The sequence below is a fragment of the Fundulus heteroclitus genome, chromosome 3 (genome assembly GCF_011125445.2).
Source record: "Fundulus heteroclitus isolate FHET01 chromosome 3, MU-UCD_Fhet_4.1, whole genome shotgun sequence".
Lineage (NCBI taxonomy): Eukaryota > Metazoa > Chordata > Actinopteri > Cyprinodontiformes > Fundulidae > Fundulus > Fundulus heteroclitus.
Window position 1 is genome coordinate 27,007,685 of NC_046363.1, and position 25,327 is coordinate 27,033,011.

The 25,327-nt window shown below is 37.9% G+C and overlaps 2 protein-coding genes across 3 annotated transcripts; both read right to left on the bottom strand.

Annotated features, from left to right (window-relative positions):
* Positions 1-137: 137 nt before the first annotated feature.
* Positions 138-11,491, bottom strand: tmc4 (transmembrane channel-like 4). Its single transcript, XM_021318142.2, has 16 exons — positions 11,026-11,491; positions 10,683-10,869; positions 8,720-8,868; positions 8,482-8,631; positions 7,911-7,996; positions 6,275-6,420; positions 5,979-6,126; positions 4,977-5,135; positions 4,737-4,894; positions 3,512-3,632; positions 2,622-2,719; positions 2,317-2,500; positions 2,103-2,233; positions 1,752-1,907; positions 733-811; positions 138-620 (listed from the first exon to the last, which is right to left on the bottom strand). The coding sequence occupies exons 1-16, from the start codon at positions 11,054-11,056 to the stop codon at positions 534-536; spliced, it is 2,070 nt and encodes a 689-aa protein (XP_021173817.2). The 5' UTR covers positions 11,057-11,491; the 3' UTR covers positions 138-533.
* A 149-nt stretch (positions 11,492-11,640) lies between these two features.
* On the bottom strand, positions 11,641-24,691 carry mboat7 (membrane bound O-acyltransferase domain containing 7). Of its 2 annotated transcripts, none has more exons than XM_036134803.1 (9): positions 24,574-24,691; positions 21,370-21,452; positions 20,574-20,703; positions 19,030-19,156; positions 17,578-17,734; positions 16,979-17,174; positions 16,020-16,172; positions 14,749-14,925; positions 11,641-13,535 (listed from the first exon to the last, which is right to left on the bottom strand). In XM_036134803.1, exons 2-9 carry the CDS (start codon positions 21,443-21,445, stop codon positions 13,124-13,126), a joined length of 1,428 nt encoding a protein of 475 aa, XP_035990696.1. In that variant the 5' UTR covers positions 21,446-21,452; positions 24,574-24,691; the 3' UTR covers positions 11,641-13,123. The 2 variants fall into 2 exon arrangements, with proteins under 2 accessions (XP_035990696.1, XP_035990691.1); XM_036134798.1 differs by having other exon boundaries at positions 21,370-21,449; positions 24,574-24,684.
* Between the last annotated feature and the right edge of the window lie 636 nt (positions 24,692-25,327).

Genomic DNA, 25,327 nt, shown 5'->3' on the forward strand with positions numbered 1-25,327 from the left:
TCTCAGGAAAAAAAGTTTAAAAAAATTGTAAAAAAAAATAAATAAAAGAAATACAAGGAAATGCATAGATATATATTTGTTTAATAAATAAATACATGTAGGAGAAAAATAAAGATCAAACAAAGACAGAAGATGGATGGATGGACGGATGGATGGATGGATATAGTTTTACAAAATTACATTTAGATCCATGTCGTTGAGTTTAGTCATGATGTTGTTCTACACTGTGTGTTTATTATGGCATCATGAAGTAATTTTGAAATCACCTTTGAAAAAAAATAAAGATTTTTTTATTAGATATTAAATAATTTATAATGAACATTCTCTGATTAAATGATTATATCTTATCTTAGAGAGAAAATACATCTATATTATTCTTTGTGCAGAATTGCCTACTACAACTCAAAGGGTTTTTTATGTCATTCACTCTATACAACAGTCTTCAGTTACATTCTCAATTTGTTATATTATTCAAATATTTCAAAACACATGAAAAAACATGAAAACACAAAAATACGGTTTACAGATTAAGTTCATTTTTGTTCTCCTTCATTTTGCTGTTGTGTTAGAAGTTTCATCGTCTCAATCTGCTTTACCAAAAACTGTTTATCTCGTCCTACCTGTTAACCAAAAATACGGCATTGGTTACACAGCATACCCTATTTGGAAATGTTAAGAACAGCATACAGATTGTCAGATTTTAAGAAATTATTTCACATAAATATAACATACTAATTTAAGTTGAGCCCGCAGCAATGCAACCGATTTTCCATAGATAGAGGCTAAAGCTATGATGTAGCACATAACCACACTGCAGGAGAGGAAACAGACACAATTAGATATGGACCTTGAAAAGTTCAGTGATATACAGGAAGCTGAAATATAAAAGCATCTTAATAAATAAAAACATCACTAAAATGAAAATTTATGTCTGGAATTCAGTTCAAAATAGCATATTATATAGATTCATTACACACAGAGTGATTCATTTTAACAGCTTATTTCTGGTAATTTTGATTATTATGGCTTATAGCTAATGAAAGCCCCAAACCCAATTTATAATATATATATATATATATATATATATATATATATATATATATATATATATATATATATATATATACATACACTGCCTGGCCAAAAAAAAGTCGCCACCTGAATTTAACTAAGCAAATAGGAACGAGCCTCCAATTGGATAATTACTGCATGGGTGATTATGTTTCAGCTGGCAACAAGTTATTTAACTCCAATTGGTGCAATGATGTACTTCTCATTTCTCAAACAACCAAGTTGAACGACATCCTGTGGTCGTGGAAAAGATGTCAGCCTGATTCAGAAGGGTCAAATCATTTGAATGCATCAAGCAGAGAAAACCTCAAGATTGCAGAAACTACCAAATCTGAGTTAAGAACTGTCCAATTGCTAAGTTATATATATGTATATATATATATATATATATATATATATATATATATATATATATATATATATATATATATATATATATATATATTTATTTATTTATATAATGGTCGTAAGTGATATTCTAATTGTCTACTATACTGAATTTTGAATTTTTCATAAACTATAAGCCACAGTCAATCAGCGTGTTATCAATCTGAAATATACAAGTCTCTCTTTTTGAATTTTATTCGAAATAAAGTATGTCTTATGTGGTATTTTATTTGATTAAGATGAACTTGTACAGTCAGTGTCAGCATTTTGATCAGAAGCCAAATTGTACTTACCATGATAGGGCAAAAAGAGGTATAGAAAAAGCTTGTGAGCCGATAAAGAACAGAAAGTCTTGTGTTACTTTAGAAAGATTGTAGAAAGAGTTTGGAACCGTCTGCCACATTCTGGGTAAGTTACGGAAAGGCCCACAGGCCTGTGATGGATGGATTCTGTTTGGAAAGGAAGAAAACAATCATCCTTCATGAAGCAAAGTTAAATTACATCCACCGATAAATGCCAAGACTGCAGTGATCGCAGCTTGACTAAACCTGCTAATGTTTACAGTTTTGACTGAAAGAACAAGCAGATCTGTTATAACGGGAAAAAATAGGTGCAAAGAAATCGGTGCAAAAATAAGCACTCACACAGCTAGACTATAAATCATGACAACCAGGGCTAGGATCCAGCCAAACAGGAGTACTGCCAGGAAAAAGAAGGCGGAGGTGGTGGACCGAAACGTCCTAATTGCTGGACGGCAGTTGTAGAAAAGTGTGATCTGTGGAGGGAAGTGACAAGGATTAGGGACAAAACTATAAAGCACTGTGCAAGACGCTGACTCTGTTAAAGCTGCAGGTTCACCTTCTTGCAATAAAACAGGATGACAAACTTGACCGTGTTTATGAGTGGCAGCAGAGGGCAAAAGAGAGCTCCCGTCCAGACCACGGTCTGACCATAAACAAGCCCGAGCACGTTGGAGGGAACCACAAACTCCTGCCGACCCACCCACTTGGACAACTTGCAGGACCAGTTGTCCACCACCATCCTAAAACAAACAAAAACACCACATATTAACGCCATGTCGTCAAAGATGTCAGGACTGGTGCACAGACCTGTTTACCCCAATCCTTTTAGTGGAACTTGGATCTTTATGTGATGATTCATACCTGCGTGGAAACTCGACCAGCACGAGTAGTGCGATGTTAACGAGGAGGTCAAACAGCGTCAGCTTGTACATCTCCTGTCCCACACGCGTTTCCCAGCACTACGTCATTAAACAAACAAGAAGAGACAGGTGGCAACAGTTCAAAAGGTTCATGGAGAGGGCGTATGGAGTCTCTGACAACGTTCAGCCCCTCCGTTCCTGCAGGGGTTGGGAAACAGATCCTGAACAGAAGGTAGAGATAATCCAAAGAGCTTTTCATTTCCCCTCATTATCTGCAGTTGAAACCAGATGTTTACATACACTATAAAAAGACATAACCTTTTTGTCTCACTGTCTGACACTAAATCAGACGAAACTTTTTCCTGTTTTAGATCTATCAGGGTAACCAAAATTATTTTTTATTAGCTAAAAGCCAGAATAAGGATAGAGATATGCAGTTCTTATTACTTCTTTCAAATTCAGACGTTTACATAACGTTTATAAAACATTGCGAAGAATCCATACTAACCGTGTACGTACGCCAAGAAAAAGAGAAAGGCGTACGAAAAAAAAAAATAAGATTCTGTATAGATTACAGCTGCACCTGAACGATTGCGTACCAGGTTCTGGCCTCTACACGCCTATATTACACCATAAATGGTCAATGCAAATGGGCGATGACCATAATCATGGCTATCTAACGTGTTTCTTTTCTCAGACTGGCGGTGCAGACCCCTTTGATTTTTCCGCCTAGGCTCAAACATCTGAAAACAAAGCAAGCCGAAGAAGGGGAAAAAGACAATAGCAGGTCTCTTTTGAGGATTTCCTGAAGTCTGTCCTCTTTGGGTTGCACAGCTGAAGCAATATTCAGTTTACGTGTTCTCACTGAACACACAGAAACTAAGTAATTACCGGATAAGCTTCGTGGTTGTATTGACACAGTTTACAGTCTTCTTTGTCTTCACCGCAGGTGATCTGGTACCACAGGGTGTAGAGAAGGATGCCTAGACTGATGAGACGTAAGATCACTGCCCTGAAAAAAATTAGGAGATGTGGGTTAGATCATAATACAGATTTATAATTATATGTAAACGTCTGACATTTCCTCTCCAGGCTCACATAGCACCGGGTCATTTGTAGAAGGTGAACCTCATTTCTGAACCACGGCTTCCTTTTGAAGCTTTGAATTGAGTATGTTTTGGTCAAACTTAGTAAGAATTTTATTTTATAAAATTGCACGATTCACAAGTACATTGTTACTCAATGACGGTGCTTTAAACTGATGCTAAAACTCACAAGAATCAATTCATCAGATTTGATTGGCTGGTGCCTGGACTGCTGAATGAATTTCTTTCTCTGTTTTGCCCATTAAATTAGTTTAGAAAACCAAAGCAACATGACAACCAATTAAACGAGCAATATGAGACATTACATTGCTTGAAATAAGTGAGAAGTGAAGATGTTTTGATTTATATCACAGAAAGCGAGTTTCCCCTACAGGAACCTTTGCAGGAAACGGAGTCGTTTTCTGGGGTTGTTTTTCCACCTTCTGGGTTCTCACTGAAGGAACCAGGATCAATTCAAACAAAACCAAGTGGAAATCTATCCTGAACACTGGTAGAAGTAGAACTTTTTGGAAGGACACCGAGCTAAAGGTGGAGCTTTGTAGTGCAAGGATATCAAACATTTCCTCAATGGTTTATTGTTCCCATCTATCTGTTTCAGTCATCTGGAATTTTGTAGAGAAAAACACATTTAAATCACCGTAAAATTATGATAGATTGGTAATTGGTAACTTAGATAGTAAACTGTAATCCTGATCTAAACTAATCTACTGAGATCTCCAGCAGGGGGAGGAGCTACTCAGCATCAATGGATTTAATCGTCACAGAGTTTCTCGAATCCACACAGGTTAAAATTATCCTTATGAGCTCAAATATAAACTTAAAACCCTTAATATTTGGATAAACAACTCTTTTGTGTGCCCATTAAACAACTTCCTGAAATACTTAATCCGACAACATGCGTTTCATGGACCCCCAACATGTGGTTCACGGACCCCCGGATGTCTGGGGACCCCAGTTTGAAGGACGCTTACTCAGAGTACTGAGAGAGACATGAAAAAAACACTGCAAACCTTAATAGTGCCATTATCACAGTAGCGCCGGGGGGATATTTTTCTATCAAAGCGATTTGGTCGCACAGCAGAGGCACCAAGAAGTTCCCGCTGGTGATGACAATAGAAGGCAGATACTCATAAAATAATCCCAGGATCCCTTCCACCTCGCTATTTCCCTGTTGGACAGAAATCGGAGACAAAGAATGAGCCGGCACGTTTAACAACCAGCACCATGATGCGATGTGTTACATAATTTACTTGGCTGAATTCAGTCGCTATTTTGATGGCAAAGATGGCCGCTCCGATGAGACCGGCTGCAACTAAAAACATCAAAACCCGCGAAGAGTATAATATAACTTTGCTGCACAACGTGAGGGAGGCTGCATGCTTCTTTAGGCGCTCCTCCTCCAGATCCACCTGGCAGAGACACAAAAGACAGGTCAGTTAGACCAAAGGGCTCCAAACCGCATTCTGTGGTCCGTTTGCAGCCGTCGGACCAGAAATCACAGATGGTATAGATGTATCCTGTCAGGTTGACACACTTTTTTTTCCTTTTACTGTTTTCAGTGAAAGTCAGCCTTTCAAAAAAGATGCAGACAAACATTTTCTAAAAATGGAAAATGTTGAGCATCGAACACAACATATTGTGTTTTAATAGCCGCTTCTATTTACCACAAACACTAAATATTTGTGGTTCTACATACTGTGAAAGCAAGATATTATAAAACCACAAACATTTGGAGACTTTTATTCAAAAGCAGACTTGGGTGCACCCATTAATTAGACTTGGCCAAATTCACCAAGCGTGTTTGAAGTAAAAGTAACCCATAACCTATAGTTGTTGCTCTAAATGGACTCAAAGTTTTTCTTTTACTCCAAGACAATTATGAACAGCTTACCACCCAAATTTAGGAGATTATTAATTGTTAGTTAATGGTTTTAATAATAAAAATATGCAAGCACCGTTTTGTATTTCAGATCTGCATTTTCTATTTTCTCTATTCTACAAAAATCTAAAACTTTTGTACATTTCAGTTAAATATTACATGTATATTACATGTATGTATTTAGCCTTGAGCTGGCAAAAAAATAATCTCATCTCTGTTTTGTGGTTAAAAGAAAATTAACTTTTTTTTGGCCTGTCAGTACTTTCATCTTTAAGATTTTGGCCAGCGTGGCAAAATGTTTGGACACAAGTGAACAGAAGGGCTCCGTCCCTCTTGCTCTTCTACACATTAACCCAGCGAGCTCTCCGCAGACCTGTAGCTGGTAGTAGATGTTTCTCTGTTTCAGTTTGGTGGCCTTGCTTCCCAGGCAGCCGTAGTCCCAACCAGTGAAGACGGTCATGCTGTAGTTGCTCACACTGCGGCCTCCGGTCGTCACTGCAACTTGAGCTGCTTTGCCCATTCTGCGTTTGAGCAGCGAGACAGAGACGAGAACAGGTCAGCGTGACTGAACCCTCCGTTCTGGGTTTTAGATGTAACAACAACAAACGGATACAATGACATTTTTGCCTTTCAGCAGTAAATGTAGTGAGGTTTCGCAAAGGAACTGACCGTACTATGATGCAAAGGAGGCAAAAGGCGAAGTAGAAGACAGCAGTGAATAGATATGCAAGGGGGATGTTGTAGGAAAAGTTGTCGTCCTGCACCACTGTATTGTTGTAGTAGCCATAAAACATGTATGAATACTCCATAAATCCCTGCATAGTGATGAGAGAGGGGACAGTTATTCAGGAAAATGTATAGAAACTGTAAAAAAGCAACATCAGATAGAACCAAATCTTTGTTTTTAGCAACAAACTAGCTTGTACTATAGCCCTGCATCACTACTAGCTGCTGCAGGAAGTTAGAAAAATAGCCACTCCCATCATTCATTTCTTCAAAAAGCCTGAAATTTTTTACCGCCTGCCAATTCCTGTCATGGGACAACCATCTAGACGGCAACTATTGGAGTCAGGGTGTTCAGTAGTTTTTCTATATGGATTTTGCTAAGGAAATTGATTTAATAATGACTGAGTTAATAGCATCAGAGATAACGTTGCCCCTGGCAGTGAGATGTGCAATATGCATGTCAGCATCAATTATTGACATATAGTTATGAAAAAAAAATCAAAACTCCCCATTAAATATCCTCATTTTTTTTTAAATCAAGAATACATTTCAAAATGAGCCTTGTTTCACTCACTGATAAATATGAACAGGTGCAATGTGAGGACAAAGTTAGGACACCCTTCCCCATATAGGCTAGTTTTTACATCTTTGGCTGTTTCAAGCCACCCAATAGCATCCCAATAAGATAATTTGAGTTTGATTAAGTTCAGTTTGTTTAAATAGTGCCAACTCACAGCACATGTTGTCCTAAGGTGCTTTGCAAAAAAAAAAAAAAAAAAAAAGTTGATTCAATCAAATCATACAGATTCCAAGTCAAGTACTTAGATTCCAGTTGATCCTAGTTATCAAAGTTTACTATTCAAAATCTGGCCTTTGGGTAGCCATGTGATGGACTGGTGACCTGTCCAAGGTGTACCACAATTCTGGCCCAATGACCGCTGGACCCATCACCACCCTGCATGGATGAGCGGGTATAGACAATGGATGGATGGGCTCTGACTGAGTTACGGGCTTTCCGTTTCTTGATAGCCAGTCCTTAGTGGATTTACAAAATGAGGGTTTTGGAGCAGCCTATCAAAATCTTGGACTTGAATCCAATTGAGATGCTGTGGTGTGATCTTAAACAAGCTTCTCAAGCTTAAAAATGCTTTAATTTGGCCAAATACAAGCCCTTCTGCAAAAAAGGATTTGCCCAAAACTCCCAGAGAAGTGTCCCCTGTGGCCTGTTAGATTTGCATAACTTACTCCTTTAATAAATTAAATCAAAAACACCTTTTTATATTCACTCAGGGCAATTTTGCCTCGTATTAAAGTTTGTTGAATATTCTGAAATGCTGAAGTGACACCAAAAGAAACAAGTGAAGAAATCAGACAGGGTGGGGCAAACACTTGCAAAGCTCTGTATCTTGGACCATGGAGCTGCTGCAGAATTAGTTTGTGTTGGCAAAAAATTTTTGCATAAGGAAGAATAGAGTAGCGACCTGAACTGTAGTAACACTTAGTCCAAAATCATGGCAAATAACATATTAATCCTTCTACAAGTCAGTCGGGTTTGTAGGGTTTCATTACAGATTCTTACCGTTCCTGAGAGTAAATGAATAAAGAACTCGTAGAAGACCACCAACCCTTGAGGATTAGGGTTGTACTCCATACATTCCTTGTCACCTGAAAAACACATCAATCACAAGCTTAAATATCTGAGCTACAAAATAATTGCCGACTATGTTTCTGTACATTTTATTGATCTCTGATCATAAAGGCCACATTGATTCCAGAATAGATAAAACTAACAGAAACAGACAAAGAAGGAAAACTAGTAGGGATAAAAAAAAAAAAAGCCATACGTCTCATAATGTCACGGACATCCAGCTCATTCACATGGTGTGATATTTAAACCATGTGTCTGGCTGATGCTTACAGATGTGCTGTTATGTAAATGATCATTGTAACTTTAATATCTAGCTTCACAGCCCACCTCCGGCTCTGTGTGGCCGTTGCTTGGAAACTGTGTGATTAAACTGTGAGAGGTGCTTCCTGTTTGATTAAAAGAAACTGCTTAAGATGAGAACACAGGAAACAAGGCTGATATCAAGAAAGATAACGTGCGCCACTGAAACCTGTGTGTGGGAACAGAAGGGACAAAACGTCACCTGTGATGTTCCCCACTTCGGTCCCCACGGATCTGAATACGATGTTGGGGATGAGGACGAATCCGCCAAGCAGCAGGAAGGAGAGAAAATTGAGAACCACCAAGAATCGAAGGAAGAAGAAGTAAGACTGGACACCACCTCCAAAGTTCCCTGTGGGGTAAAAGAGAGCAGGGTTTCACATGTTGGCCCGAGCTGTTTCCATTTACGGCCATTTGCAGGTATAAATTAGCTGCCCTACCTCCAATCTTTTGCAGGGTTTTGCCCCACAGTGAGAAAAAGTAAAGAAACTCTCTGAGCTGGCTTTTGAATTTCCGCACATATTTGGTCCTTTTGTGCTTCCAGGATCCTCCGCTGATCTGAGAGGGGACCTGCATTTGTTGCACCTGCCTGCGATTGATAAAAGACAAGACTAAATATGTTTTGATTTCATTTTATTTTTAAAGGAAAACCTTGAACGGGTGAAAAGACGATAAGAATTGAATCTTTTCAACTTTGCACAAATTTCATCAATTTCAAAATAGAGCAAGTAAAACTCTGAATAAACTAATTACAGTTCTCAACTTATCAAGACATACCATTTAAAAGGGACAGCGATATGCCAAACAGGCTGAAGTAATGTATATAATTACTTTTAAATGAGGCTAGGCTTTTAAAATGATTGGTTTATTATTAAGTGACATGATTCTGAATGGGGGAATTTATTTGCTGTAATTTGCTATTTTGTTTCCATTAAAGAAAAGTTTAGAGACCAAAGATTATTATTTGTGAGGATAGTCTAGGATAGAGGATAGTGAGGTGTCTTTTTTTTTCCTCCATCACATTAAGGTGCAACGTTTTAATGATGGTTTACCGATATCTTTAATTTAATGAGTACCTAGAGTGCCTTGCAGAAAACTTGTCCCACATTGTATTACTTTTCATCCACAACCTAAATCAACGTTTCTTAACCCTGATCCCTGGGGGCCCGCAGTCCTTCATGTTTACAACTGATTAAAAGGATCACATTACTTCCTCAGCACACCTCAGTGCTGCAGAAGCCTGTTAATCATCCATTAATTTAACTCAGGTAATGGGCAGCAGGGAAACACTTAAAACATGCAGGACAATGGGCCAGAGATAAGAAATCTTAATGTATATTTTATTCAGCTTTTATTTGTTTAGATCAACACAAATTGGTGCTTAGTTGTGAAATGGAAAGGAAAGGACAGCAAGTTTTCCAAATGTAGATTATGACGCATCTGCAAACCTCCCGAGACGTAGTATCTAAACTGACTGGCCCGGCAAGGAGAGTATTAATCAGAGAAGCACCCACAGGACCCATGGTGACTCTGGAGGAGCTACAAAGATGCATAGCTCAGGTGGGGAAAAAATTTGACGGAATGGTTAAACTTTAGATCGAAGTTTTTTCAGAATGGCCTAGTCAAAGTCTAGACAAGAATTTGTGGCAAGACAGGTAAACTGCAACTCAGATATTTTCTGTCCAGTCTTACTGAGTCTTAACTAACCTTTCAAAGGATGGGCAAAATGTTTTCTCCCTTGAAATGCAAAGCTACAGAAATATACCTTAAAAGACTTGGGGTTGTAATTAGTGGTTCTGCAAAGTGTTTAACCAGGGGGGCAAAAATATTCTTGCATGCTACACTTTTCAGATTTGTATTTGTAAAAAAAATATACTCATATTCAAAATTACGTTCTACTTTTTGTTGGTCTATCGCTTAATGCCCTATTAAACAGGACTGGGGTTTGTTGATTTAAAGTGCCAAAATGTAGGTTCAAGGGTTATGAATTCATTTCCAATCCTCTGATCCGCAGGTGTCAAACTCAAGGCCCGCGAGCCGAATCCGGCCCGTCAAGGTAAATTATCCGGCCCTCAAGAGCTAAAAAAAAGGCATATCATGTCATAAAGTAGAGGCATATATCCTAAAGTGTATAAAGTGGCTAAAACTGTGCCTCCTTTAAGTGTAACTCACCCCAATATCAACCTTTTTTGCAGATAAACTGTATAAACTGGGCCTAAGGTTGCTACTTTTATGTTACTTTGCACTTTTTATACTTCTATGTGAACTGGAATGAAATTATGAAATGAAAAGTACCGTCTATACATGTGCAACCAGCCCTTTTAATGACTTCATGATGCCAAAGTGGCCCCATATAGAAATGATTTTGACAACCCTGCTCTAACCCATCAGGAGTTTTCATACCATAATTCTCTTTTCTGAGCCATGGTCAAAGGGGTGCTCCTGAGCTCTCGGGCCGGCTCAGAACCGCCTTTTTCATCCTCCACAGCGTGGCTCGTGCCCCAGTTGAAGTGTTGGTAATTCTGAGTGGACATTTGCGAGGAACCCCAGCGTAACCTGAGTGACTCCTGGTAGCCACTCCCTGTGAGCACTGGAATACAAAACAAAAGGGTCTTTGTGCGCTGTGTTGATTCCGTATCACCAGCTTGCATTATCATCCAGATTATCACTCAGATGAGTTTTTCCTCGGTTTAATTTAATAATTCAAGGTTAAAAGCACATGAGTGAGTATAGCTGTAGACGTTACCCGAGCCTGGTCTCTGCTGCTCGCCGGCCATCCTTCAGACAGATTTGTCACAAATTCAGTGGAAAAACAACCGTCTCTCCACAGGGAAGCGTTAGCTATGAAACACTTCCTTGTTTTCTCCGTGTGGACTTTGTCTCCTATATAAATGACGACATGCGGACTTCCTTGTATGTTTCACTGATTATTACCAAGTTGACCCAGAAGCTGCCATTGATTTGGATCTTGGACAAAATAATAACCAACCAGGAGACACATCATGCGTAACAGCAATATAAACATGGTTACATGGATTAAGCTAAACTGGACTGGAAATCAAATATTTTTGCAGGGCATATCTGTTGTCCGTAACCAAGACGTCAGAAAATAACACGTTCATATAAGAGGTTATAGAAATGCATTAAAAGTCCTGAACAGAGCGGCTATTAGCTGATGGAGAGCGAGCACCGTAACGAAGGTTTTCATTCATTAATGTGTAACCGTCAGCTTCCCTGTCTGGTAACTAAATCTTCTTTAACTAGCAGAAGAAAAAAAAAGATACAAAATGTAAATACATTTTCCCAGATGATCACAGAAATGAAATTTATTAGGAAATGGAAACAAGCCTGGAAAGAAATGGCAGAGAAGCAGATTCTATGTATAATGCCGTTTCAAAGCAATAGGAGCTGTTTAAAACACAAATACACAGGGAAAAAATAAATATACACCTAAAGTATAAAAGCATCACTCTGAAAACAAACTGTTTCTGTGTGGGTTTTAAATAGATGATTTGCCATTCAAATGATCCCGTTGGTAAACAGAGCGTGGCCACACGAAGAGTTTTTAAAAAGCAAACCTTCAGCAACCTGCATCCGTACCATATAAAGCAGACATCGTGACAAAATGATCACACAGTTTAGGTCAAATGAGTGATAACATTGAGAAAAAATTATCAGCAGTATTTTTACCAAATGTGTTTAGAGCTCGGCGATACTTCATAGTCGTGATTTATTGGGAATGATCCATATTAATGATGTTAAAATAGGGGGACAAGATGTAAACATTGGCTTATTGTTTTAAATCACAGAAATAAGTTTTGTTTTCATATAATTGCACTCATTGCAAAACATAAATTGCAAATCTTATATATTCCCCTTAAGTAAATGAATAAAAAACGATTTCAATGATTTTGAGGGTATCGCCCAGCCCTCACAGTGTTATTATAATATTGGCAGCTTAATGGAACAATAAGGAAGCTAGCAGGCTTTTTTTTAAACACTTGGTCCCGACCCTGAATGGTGCGTGATGGCAGTGCAGACATTTTGGCAGTAAATGGTTTTTAGCCGTGTTTCACATCGCACGCTGGAGGCTCTGGATACAACACGGCTGGAGAAGTGACAGCGGATACGATCCGGAGCGCTAACGGTGAGGGGGGGGTGGGGGGGGGTGAAGGGAAAAAAGGTTCAACTATACGAACCGTTTAAATTCACAGGATCACAGTCAACACTTAGAGCAACAAACGTAGAAAAACATCAATTCCTTTTTTCAGCATTAACCAATTTAAATTAAAACTTTCCTTTTTGTACAAACTAAAACAGCCGAGTTTCTTTTGAAATACTTTCCTGAAGTGCTACCCCTAACAAGAGTATGTCCAATTATAATTTTTTTAATGCTTTGAGAGAGCACATTCATTTCTAGCACTTGTCTTTTAACTATTGAGATGATTAAAAGTCATCTGAACCACATTTTCACCTGTCAACCATTCAAACCATGTTTGGACTTTCAGTCTCTAATATCCAATCCCACACGAGTAAAACAACTTCCGCCGTTATTTCCATATCCACAGATACATCCAACAAAATAAAAGCAACATTCACTCTCCCAGCTCCTCTCCCACAATTCCCTGAATTATGTGCGAATCTATAGAAGCAAAAACAGATTTAGGTTTTTTTTTTTTAAAGGGATTTCACAAATGACACTCTTAACTCTAATATTTTTTCAAAATCTACTTTTCTGAGAGGAAATTGACTTGGACCGATGTCGTGCTTGTAGGTAGGAACGTGAGTCTTTGAAGGACTCGTAACTCAAAAAGGCTAAAACCAGTCCCCTTCTGCTCCTCCGTTCACTCCGTTTTCTGTCCACTTTTCTCTGTCACGTTTCCAGTGTTCTCCTCTCCGCTTGCCTGCTCCTTCTCCCCCTTCCTCCCTTCTCTCCTCCCCCCCTTTAACACCCTGCCCACCAATAAGCAGCCGACGGCAACGACGTGCATGGTGAAGTAGATGGACGACCAGTAGTCGATGGTGTCGGACGCCTTCAGCAGCACAAAGCCCATGCACATGTAGTCATAGGCCCTCATCTTCAGGAACCAGTGGATCCAGTCGAAGACGTTCTGCCCGCCGGGACCCAGTTTGGCTCTGACAGCGGACTCCATGGCGGATTCTGCCGCGATGCACAGCGGGATGGTGAGGAAGGAGAGGTAGTAGCCTGCGTGTAGTCCGTGCCAGTAGGCGCTGATTAGCATCGTCCATCCAGCCCTGATGAGGACAGGGAAATTAGAGAGGAACTGAAGTCCAAAGGTAGGTGATAATGAAGGATTTATCTGTTCCTTATATGTAATTAAAAAAATAATAAAAAATCCCCCAAAATACAAAGTTTTAGAAATATATTTTCTTACCTGAATTAAAACAAAATGCATTTATAAATATGTTTGGTATTAAATCTTCATTTGGAATATATGGACTATATGCTGAGGTCCAGAGTTAAAACAAAACAAACTATAAATAGGATATGACGCAATTGCTCTACTATCCGTTTCATTTTAAATATGACTTAGTGAGAAATTTGACAAAACTTGTTCAAAATATTATTAGGCTGCATGCAGGGTTCCCACACCTTGGTGAACATCAAATTCAAGGACTTTTCAAGGACTTTTCAGGACCAATTTCCTCAAATTCAAGGACCACATGTGGCGGCATTTACCTACTGTGACCGCTGAATAGGTTATCATATTTTAATACAATGCAAATTCAATAAAAGACTAAACGGCATAGAAGTTGATGGGTCAGAAGCAATGCAAGAAAGTGGACTTAATTTATAGCCTACATTGATATTGATCATATTCATAGCCTACATTTATATCCACAGTACATGGCTATGCCATACTACATTACATATAAGATGTACATTAGCCTACCGTTTCATGGAATTTTATAGAAAAAAGTGCAGCATTGAGATGTTCAGAATTATATCAATTTGTTTTACTTACTTTCATCTTTGATTAAGCTAGTTTTTGACTTTGACTCTGAAAAGTCGCTAAATATAGCGACAAAGTCGCTGAGTTGGCAACACTGCGTGAATGTAACCTATTGGACGCACGTAGGCCTAAACCGTAGCCTACCAACTAACGAAGAAGAGCGAACGTACTTTTGCAAATTAAAAGTCTGCGGAATCAACATAATTTTAAAAGATCGCGTGGTAGTAAAATAATGACACATGAGTCGTCATCCGTGTGAACTTTCAACCCCACAAAAAAATTCAAGGACTTTCAAGGACAAGGTGTTTTTTGGCTGTTTTCAAGAACTTTCAATGGCCTTGAATTTATTTTTTCAGATTCACAAACTTTCAAGGATTTCAAGGACCCGTGGGAACCCTGTGCATGCTTCGCACAGTTTCAGCCTTTAAGACTAAAATTACACAGCATAAGCGGCCCACGGGGAGCTGCTGCTGTTGCAAAATAGGAAGTCGTACCGGAGTGCGTAGGACTTGAAGGGGGCGTTTGGGTAGATGTAGTGATGCAGCCACCACTGCACCGTCATGTTCCAGTAACGCATGCCGTGGCGGACCTTCACGCAGAAGTCAGTGTTGTAGCAGTCGATGTTCTGGATGGTTTTGAAGTCATATTTCTCTTCACCGGTGGGATCAGGACTGTTCACAAAGATGGCGAAAAACAAAATAACATTTTTTTTTTTTTTTTTTAAATGCCAACAATAAAAAAATAAAATTAAATAAAATAAAAAACAACAGTGCCTTGGAATTGCTCCAATTGCAGGTAAAATGTTTCAGACTAGGTCATATGTGTTTTACTGGGATAGTATGACTGTTTGTTGTTTTATTTTATTTCAGGGCTGGTAAAATTATCACGTTAACTATTTGCTTTATTTTGTTTACTTTGACGGGATAAAATTAAATAATGCAATGATTAATTAGAAAGCTGGGCCTTCTGCGTTGCCATATAAACTTCTGTTTGCTGATTTAAGCTAGGATGGGAAAAAAAGTGTGTTAAAGTGTGTCAAAGTAAAGAAAAATAATAAAAGTGCCTTTTGTTTCATTGATGACTTAGTTAATTACTTAAAATTATCTCTTTTATAAAATGTCTGGAAACTGGATTAAACGCGATTTGCGATTAATTAGTTAATTTTTATTATATAATTAACTACCTATTTTATTTACAACTACAACTGTGAATATTGTGGCCTACATTTCTATTCAGTCGCCCTCAGCCAAGCAACTTTTTGCTGCAATGAAAGTTGCCGTTATTTGGGGTATTTCTCTATCATCTTTTCACATGTAAAAACAAAAATATTTGCCAAATTTTCTTTGTAAAATAACGGAAGTTCAATCAAATGGAAGAAACGCATCTTCGGACTTGAATTTTTAAGTGTTGCCACAGAGTTTTAAATACTCTTTGAGGCCTAAAATAAGCTTAATTTTATTATTTCTCAGTGATCAGATTCACTCATCTTCCCCTCAGGTCTAACTAGCTTAAGAAAAATTCATCTTTAGTGTAATCTGACCGAATCACCTGCCTTAATATGCTTGCGTGAGTTGTTTTTATCATGGTCTATCACTTAAACTGGCAATAAAATAGATTGAAACTTGTGTTTGTAACCCGACAGAATAAGGACAAAATAGAGGGATGTGAATGCCTTAGCAAAGCACTGGATTTGAGAATATCTCCTTAACTCACACAGCAATAATAACGCAGTCATTAATGACAAGAATCATAAGATAATGATTACTTGTAGTTCACAGTTGGTCCTCCTCCAGGTTTTGAAAGCGCCTTTTCTGGGTAGCAGCCGAGGCCCGCACTGATGCAGCCCGCTTCTGCTCCGCACCACGCCGCGTAGAAACGCATCCTGAACACGAAGAACACGGCCACCATGTAGAACAACCTGGTGGTGACGAGAAGAGGGGAAAAAAGTGGATTATTATTTTCTGTATTAAGAACAAAAGCTCTCTAGGCCTCTTTACGGCCACAGCTGACACAAGAAACATCGTTTTTTTTTTTTAGATGATGAGATTCTTCTTCTATGGAATAGCTACCTGTATACCATGTTCACAATTCTGCCTATAGTAATAGCCACCTTTACATATATTCATAGTACATGTAAACTCTGTTATAATAATCATCTGTGTATTATGCTATTGTACATATCTGTAAAACTCTATAGTACTATCCACCTGTATAGTATATTCAGTACATTCCAGCTGTAAATTTAGTTCACAATACTAGTTATCTATATATTATACTGATAGGACAAATCAATCAGTAAAATTATGTCTATAATAGTATACATCTCTATATTTATTCAGTAATAACCCATGTCCTGTACTTATGGAACCATTGTTTATCCTGCACTTGCTGCTATTGCACTTCTGGTTAGACCTAAACTGAATTTCGTCACCTTGTACCTGTACCTGTGTAATGACAATAAAGTTGAATCTAATCTAATCTAATCTAATCTAAAATTGCAGCCAGACTCTCCCTCTGTTGCTACGATGGACAGTACATAAAATACTTCAGCTGTAAAACATCCTAAATCTGGCTTACTTATAGGAATTTAATAAGAAACTTTAGATCTTATTTTCAACTCCTGAATTTTCCTGTTGATCTTCACCAGTTAGTTATATCCTTACAACGAGAAAAATCTATAACAGAGAAACCATGTATTGGGAAGTCACCACAGTTAAAAAGTACCTAAAGAGAAAGTTCTGATCCAGGAACTCGTCTGTGCGGACGTAGGAAAGTGGAAAATAGTGGTTGACGGCCAGAAAAAAAGCCCCGAAAACCGGGATCATCTTCAAGCGCTGCAGACAAGGCTCCCAGCTGGGCAGAGCCAGCGGCCTCGGCTGCTCCAGCCAGTCCACGTACGTCTGGAAGCGGAAGAACGGGCCTTTGGGGACACGGAGTGATGAAACAAAGGGGAAAAAAAAAACACAGCGGTGAGAAGAGAGGGATCGAGAAAAACAGGCAACATGGACAACGCACGTTACAAAAGACAACGGCGGATAGAACGAGGTGGCGCCAAAGGAGGAGGAATGAAGGGGCGGAAAAAAAAAAACAAACAAAGACAGCAGAGATATATATGAAAACTACAAGTAGAGATAAATAATAAGCACTCACAATGTTGGACAAGTGGCAGAAAGTGAGACAAAGAGAGACATCGGTTATAAATCATGCAAACGAGAATGAACATTGCAACATCAGCAGCACACACAAAAACTTAAGGTTTTGCTGGTAAATCCATAAGCAGACGTAAGCGCGTTTACTCAGAGGGGGACATTTCTGTGACTTACCGGTCATTATACCCACATAACAGTAACTATAGGACAGAATGTCAAAGAGCGAAGGCTCTTGAGACAGACCACCAATGACTGGAGACTTGGCGAAGGCGCTCACGTCTCGTTTCTTCTCTACGTGGAAGCTGTGCACCTCGTTGGCCAGGCTGACCATCTGAGAGGAAAACAGATATGAGAAGTAAAAAGGCAGACACCCCGTCTACTTTTAAGACTAATCTTAAAACTTTCCTTTTTGACAAAGCTTATAGTTAGAGTGGCTTATGTTGCCCTGACCTACCTATGGGGATGTGCTTCTATGGGCTTAGGCTACTGGAGGACATCAGGATCTATTTTTCTCACTCTATTGAGTTCTACTGTTCTTCAATTATGCATTGCTTGTCATCATTTCTGCTTATAACTTTTTGTTCTCTCTCTGTCTTTTATCTTCCTAGTAGGTACACCTGGTCTGGCGTTCTGTTAACTGTGACATCATCCAGAGAAGACGGCTCACCCGCTATTACCATCTAATGTAGAACAGATTACTGATAAATCGATTTAATCGATTAATTCGAATTTACAATTCTTTAAGATTTCATTTTTTGAAAATCTGGATTTTATTTTGCCAATACACTCATTGGGTTTCCATGAAGAGAACAGCATGTGATGCTGAATATATGTTTAGGCAAATGTATTGTCAAAATATTAAGTGGAAACTTTTTTTTTTACCATAATACGAGGTACTTCATTTACTTATTTACATTTTTTTTTACTTAGTTTGAAGTTCACAAGTGCAGTGAAGCCTGTTCTTAGCTTAATGTGTAACACCACTAGCAGCAAATGTTTTGTTATATTTTCATTGTTTATAATGGCATGGCTGCCATCTTGTTTTACAAGCATGTTTCACAGCTTGTTTTTAGTGGCACTTTGAATCCAGGTCAACTCCCTGACGAAATGCTTGACATAAAAAGCAAGGTTTTAAAATAATTTCTTTTTATGAAACAAAAAGGAGGAAAAAAAAATCGATTAATCAGATTTGGTATGATATTTTTTAATCCATATCGGCCAGCCCTACCTGGTTCTGCTGGAGGTTTTTCCTTCCCGCTAATGGGTGTTTTTTTCTTTCCACTGTCGCTTCATGCTTGCTCAGTATGAGGGATTGCTGCAAAGCCATGTACAATGCAGACGACTCTCCCTGTAGCTCTACGATTCTTCAGGAGTGAATGCTGTTTGCCGGGACTTTGAAGCAATCAACTGGTTCCCTTATATAGGAAATGTTTTGACCAATCTGTGTAATCTGACTGATTCTGATTTTGTAAAGTGCCTCGAGATGACATGTTTCATGAATTGCCGCTATAGAAATAAAATTGAATTGAATTGAATTAAAAAAAGACAAAAAACAGGCATCTTTTTGGGTGTCTAACAGGCTCCTCTACAACAAGGACGTTACCGAGTGTTCATGCGCTTTTCTACCTTAAGGGTGAGGAGCAGCTGGACGGCGTTGGCAAACGGTGTTGGCTGGGGGAGACCGAACCAGGTGACCAGTCGGAAGAAGAGAAGGTAGAGAAAGGTCCAGCTCAGACTGAGCGCCGGGGCGTGCCTGATGAGCAGAGACTCACGTTATGTGTCCACAAAATAGACAGTCACTCAATTGATGCTGGTAATTATACCAAGCAGGCATTACATTGTATTGGTTTATTTATTAGGAACCCCATTAGTTTTCACAGAAGTGGTTACTAATCTTCCTGGGGTCCATTTGAAAGAACACAAACTTGTTCATATACATAAAGGACGATTTGACATTAGCACATGATATACACATAATTAATCTGACATCACATTTTATAAATCACATACATAAACTTGGATTTCAAAGAAAGTGTGCTTTATAAATCTCTACTGCTTTTAGGTAATTAATTCAATTCCTGAACTTGCTCTATAGCAGCCAAAAAAGGACCATAATGCCATAATGTTATATCTGGTCAGTGTTTTTCAGGAACAATGAGAAGGAAAGCAATCAGTTTGATTTAAATTAAGCACCACATTGACAGCACGTTTCTCAGACACAGCCGGAATATAAACTGGACTCCCAAAGCGATGAACCGGATTATTCTACAACTAGAGCAAAGCAATAATCCAGTCCATGTCTCATAAACCAGGGTTCCTACAGCATAAGGCAAGTTAAATTCAAGACTTTTTAATGCCACTTGAAATAAAAAGTTAGAACCAACTTCACGATAAACAAGATAAACCTGGTTGCGACAACTTCACCCAAATGTTTATTTTAACATAAACCATTACTTTCTGGCCCAGTAGACATGTTTAAAGTTTTAAAAAACATTCCATATAGGAAGAAAGCTAAAAAACACAAATTACAGATATATTTTTAACAACTACTAAGAACTGAACTCACAAACTTTGTTTTGTTCTCTACTAAAATAAACTATAAATCAGTTTTAAAAACCATAACATAAGCAGTGCCAACTCTTTTTCACAGCTATGGTCCGGCTGCAACAGTTTTTATTGGTTCCGCTATCGGGACCGAACCAATAATGGTTACATTGAGCCGTTTGGTAAATTAAAAAATATATAATTGTGTCAATTATTTACTGTTTGGTAAGGATTACAAAAATAAAATCCTATTTATGACCTGGTAACAATTTTAAGACCTAAGAAAGACTGATTTAAGACATTTTAATGCCAATTAAGGCCTTAGTTTTATATTACAGAATTCAAGGCCTTTTAAGACTTGTTATGGATCCGCAGGAACCCGGATAAACACTTGAGTAAAAGTTAGGTTTTGGTAAGTGAATATTGGTGGCCAGTTCTGGATGCGAAGCCGACCGCCTCCGGGTATGGAAGATAATGTGGAAAGATGAAATTTCACAATCTCCCCAGCTGAAGAGGAGAACTCAAGAAACACCCCGACAGACAAGTGATCACTCCGAGCTGCAGAATAACGAGGATCAGGCCTTTCTCATTTGTATCTTACAAATGCAAAGATGGTAATGGCTCACCGCCAGCTGCTCTTGATGATAATCCATGTTCCTATCACCGTCACCAGGGAGTGCAGCGTGTGGATGTGACACAAGGCGACGGTGATGAACAGGCCCAGAAAAAGAGCCGCCGTCTGCTTTGCGGACGAACCTGGACCAACAGAAAAATCCGGTCTTATCGCTTAGAAAAACCACCTGAGGAAGCATTTTAAATTTAGATAGCCGTGTCAGAGCAACTCGATCCCACATTTAAAAAAACAGGAAGAAACAGAACCTGCTACAGAGATACAGTCTGCCAACCCTTTATCTCACACAAGCAGCAATTAGCAGATCTATTCTCGTGATAAAAAAATGTTTTACTACCCACAGAAGAGTTGAGAGGACTGTTTTGTATTTCAGAGAATATAAATGCTACAGGTTTAATCTAACATGTAGAAACATGTCTGAAATTAGGACTACAGACAGAAAGCAACTCGACAGACAGGAGCGATAAAAGCAAAAATGAGAGCTTAGTACAACGATAAAAACCTGTTTATAAAGATCATAAGAAAAAGCTAAAAGTTAATCTGTAGAGCAGATAATTACAATAGTCCTGGATATTTAGACCTGCGTCTACAAGTGACCACTATTAATCTACTATTTTGGCAGTTTAAAGTCTCAAAATGAACAACTTTAAGTAATAAACAAAACACAATAACAGTAAAACGTTGTTCTGACAATGAGCCACAAGCAGGACAAACCACAAAATAATCATCCAAATGTGGTTTGAACTTCATACGAATTTTCCCTGAGGTTGAAGTTATGCAAAAATACTCACTGAGGTAACGAAAGAGGAAGCCAGCAGGAACGGAGGCAGCAAGCACGCCCAAATACACCAACTCATCAGGAGACATCTTCCTGCTGATGGGCAACACACATGGCTTTTATTTTTATACTGCTCACATGAGAGGGTCTGGCACTAGGCAAAAAAACACTGCACTGCAAAAACGGAACTTAAAATAAGTAAAATGTTTTTAAAATTAGTGTATTTGTCCTTGATTAGAGCAGGTAAATAAGATTATTTGCCAATGGAATAAGATTTTTGCACTTAAAATTGAAACCTTATTTCAAGTGCAGGATGTCTAATTATCTTATTTTAGAGGTCAAAATATTCATTCCATTGGCAGATAATCTTATTTACCTGCTCAAATCAAGGACAAATACACTAACTTTAAGAACATTTTACTTATTTTTAGACCCGTTTTTGCATTGTGCACTGGTACCATGTGACTGCAATTAGCATCAATTCTAATTAAAGATTTTTTTTTAAAAAGACACCATTTTCAGATACAGGACATGTTTTTAATAAATCCCCTTTATTTTCAGAAGTATGAATAGCAGAGGTGAAGAAGGAAAATCCTTATTTCACGGTGTGTATTAGTCACATAAGAGAACCATATATTTTGGCCTTTATTAGCATGACCAATACCACAATTAAAAAAAACACACACAAATAGCTGAGTGGTATTTTACCCAGTGAGCTGACAGGAGACTGTGAGATTTATATTATATTAAGTCAACTTTTTTTATTTATCAGTTAACTTTTTAACAACTTACCGATGCGGAGATTTTATATTTAAGGGGGTGTTTTTACCCCTTAAATTAATATTATAAAACTGCAGTGTAATGCAGTATATTACTTTGATGTGGCACTGGTTGACACCCCAGGCCCCCGTAAAAAAAAAGTCATGCTTTGTCTGGTTATTTTCACAACCATACAACAGTGAAATATTTTACATTACATTTCACTACATACAAAGCAATCTAGATTTAATTTTATGCCTCCAATTCCTTTTATACAGAATTTCCAGTAGCTTTTTCAAATCTGCAAAGACAACCACAGAGACGTTATAAACCAGGATTTTGGCTAAGAAACCACTTAGTTGGTGCATAACTACCGTACTGCTTAAATAAAGTATTTCCAACTTTTTTGTCGTCCCTTTTAAGTAACAGTGTGAATGTGACATTCACCTATTTATTAAACAGGCTTCTTTGGACACCAGTTACATAAAGAAGTCTTGCTGTTTTTTTTTTTGTTTTTTTTGGGGGGGGGGGGTACTACACTACACTTTATTATATTTTTGAATTTATTGACATGTTTGATGTTTTCATAGAACAAACTATGAGAAAAATTGTTAAAATAACAATACAGTATTTTTTTTTTTTTTTTTTTTGCAGTTTTCAAACAAACTTAACTGGAATTACTTTCATCACTTTAATTCCAAATTCTAATCGTGATATAGAAAAATGTTTACCATAATAATAAAAAATACAATATATATCCACCCCTATACAGCGTCGTTCTTTGGTGATTACTGTGTTTAAACTGGATAGTGGTTCTTCTCAGTGTTGCCAACTTTTAAGTGAAGTGTGGGGTTAGATCCAGGACTGGACAATAAATCAATAACAATATATATATTGATCGATGGACATGTGGTTCCATAGGAAAAAGATGGGTCAATAAAAAGTTCAAAAGAACACTTTTTCTTCCTTTTACATTCTAGCCTATCCTGTAGGCTAATACTACAGTGTTTACACCCTCCAAACCAATCACAAACGCACACCCAGGAAAGCTCCATCACCAATCTTCAAAGAGTTCAGAGAGGATGAGTTATTTTTTTAAGAGTTACAGTTTAGGTAAAAAGTTGGTTGAATAAAGGGTTGTTTTTGAATTCAGTATTCTTTCTTTAAAAAAAAAAAAGGTTATTAAGCAACAGCATAAAATGGCCAGGTCTGCACTTAAAATATATGCTGTGAATTTTTTGACAATTATCGATATCTGTCAATATGATTTCTATTTTATAGATGTGCCTATTTTCCTATATCGTCCAGCCCTAGTGAGGTCTGTGTTAAAAAAAAGTTTGATATAAGCTTTGTATTGCTGAAACTCAAGGTGCAGAAGTATTCACAGATGAACAGATTAACAAGTTGCTCATTAGCTGGCAACAAGTGCAACATGGTTCCACCTTTAACTTATTGTACCAGGGAAAAGTGTACAACTATCTATTAAAATACATACGTTTACACAAGGCAAGTTTATATTTAACACTTTTCTACAGCAGGACGATTCAAAGTGCCGTGTTGGAACAACTATGAGATTAATTTTACCTTTTACCTGTTATTTTTTTTAAGAAAGCTTACTATTTAATGTGTAGCCATCTTACTCTTTAGATGAGGTAGGGTAAATCAAACAATCTTAAACAAGTGGCATCACAAACTAATTGTTGTCGTCTTACATTTTTGCAGACGTTTGCACTTTGATGCCTTAAAATTAAAGCTGCACAAGATATCAGATGCCAATATTAGTTTATGCAATACTTCTAAAATCACAGAAGAATGATTGGCTCCAATATTAGGTAGGATATTATACTTGTGTCATCCATATTCTGCATATTAATAATATATTTGGCGGTACGGTAAACTATTGATTCGTTCATAGTGAGCTTTCATCCAGAACCTCTCATCTGTTAAGCTGAACCACTTTCTGTGAAGGAATGTTGACAGCTTCAACATGTGCCCGTACATGTTGGCTTTAGTGCTTTTGCGCAAATTAAAAGGCGCTTGCATCAACCCCAACACTTCCTGTCCTACTGCTGTGGCAACAGATATCAAGTACTAGTATCTATTTCACAAGTTATGCACACAAAGTGAGGCTCAAACTTCACCAATCAGGTTCATTTCCGGAAATAAGGGACATCTTCAACCACCGTGCTTAAGGAAAACCGCTGATAACTAAAATGCCAAATGTGTTAAAAACACGTCTGTGTCCAACAAGCTACTGAGACGTTAGCAAAATAGCGACATAGGTTCATGAAGCGGCTTTAAAACTGTGCCAACCCGAAACAGAAGCATGGTTATTTTTAAAGCTCGCTTTTCCTCAACCTTCAAATCAGTCAAATCTTAGCAACGTTTTCAGTTAGGAGCAAATTCCTATTAATTTTTTTAAATGACTATAAATGCGAACAACCATAACTGTACTTACATTCAGAAAGCGGTGTACACTAATGCTAAAAGACTTTCTCCGGTTTAACTTGCAGATTCCATGGAGCTGATGTTCCTTCTTTCTCATTCACGCCTCAGCACCGGTGGGAGTTCACTTCCGGTGTAACACCTTATTCTGCCCGCCGCGTTTTGTGACTGAAGGTGGCGCTGTTGCTTTTTCATACATAAACTTACCCTAGGAAAAAAAAAAAAAAAGAAAAAAAAAGTTTGTCCTTGAACATGTATAATTAAAAAAAAAAAAAAAAAAAAAAAAACGGGAATAATCGCCATCCGATCCCAGGTTTTGCTCAAATGTTCCTGAATTTGTAAAATACAGCTTCATATCAACTTTTAGAAGATGCCCATGTACGCAACATCAGCTGTGGTAGTAAACGGGGAAAAAACAGGTTGTTTTGGATAAAAGTTCGTCTGGTTGTGATGATTTTGTTTAATTATCGATTCACAGAAATATGGGCTGCCACATAATGACAATTGCATGACACTAAATGATAATATAAAAGTTTCTTTTGACCATTTTCTACAAAAGAATGAATGTTAATTGTTACTTTTTAATGCTTTGTAGGAACTAAAAAGCACGAACGCTTTAGTCACAAGGCTGTATATGCATGGCTGGTAGAAGTCAGATGGATTGCACCATTTTTATTCCAGTATCAAACACCCTCAGTTCTGGTAGGGTCATTGCCTTGAGATAAATAGTCAGCTTGTTACAATTATATTCATTTAAATATTAGCCG

Coding starts and splice junctions, on each gene's coding strand:
- tmc4 (XM_021318142.2), bottom strand. CDS start 11,056: ATGGCCGGCGAGCAGCAGAGACCAGGCTCGG. Junction 3,633..4,736: donor GTGATAATGGCACTATTAAG/GTTTGCAGTGTT, acceptor AATTTTTTTCAG/GGCAGTGATCTTACGTCTCA. Junction 812..1,751: donor CCTCTTTTTGCCCTATCATG/GTAAGTACAATT, acceptor CCTCTCCTGCAG/TGTGGTTATGTGCTACATCA.
- mboat7 (XM_036134798.1), bottom strand. Junction 14,926..16,019: donor GGACCAACTGTGAACTACAA/GTAATCATTATC, acceptor CTTTGTGAACAG/TCCTGATCCCACCGGTGAAG. Junction 13,536..14,748: donor TTCAAGTCCTACGCACTCCG/GTACGACTTCCT, acceptor TGTCCTCATCAG/GGCTGGATGGACGATGCTAA.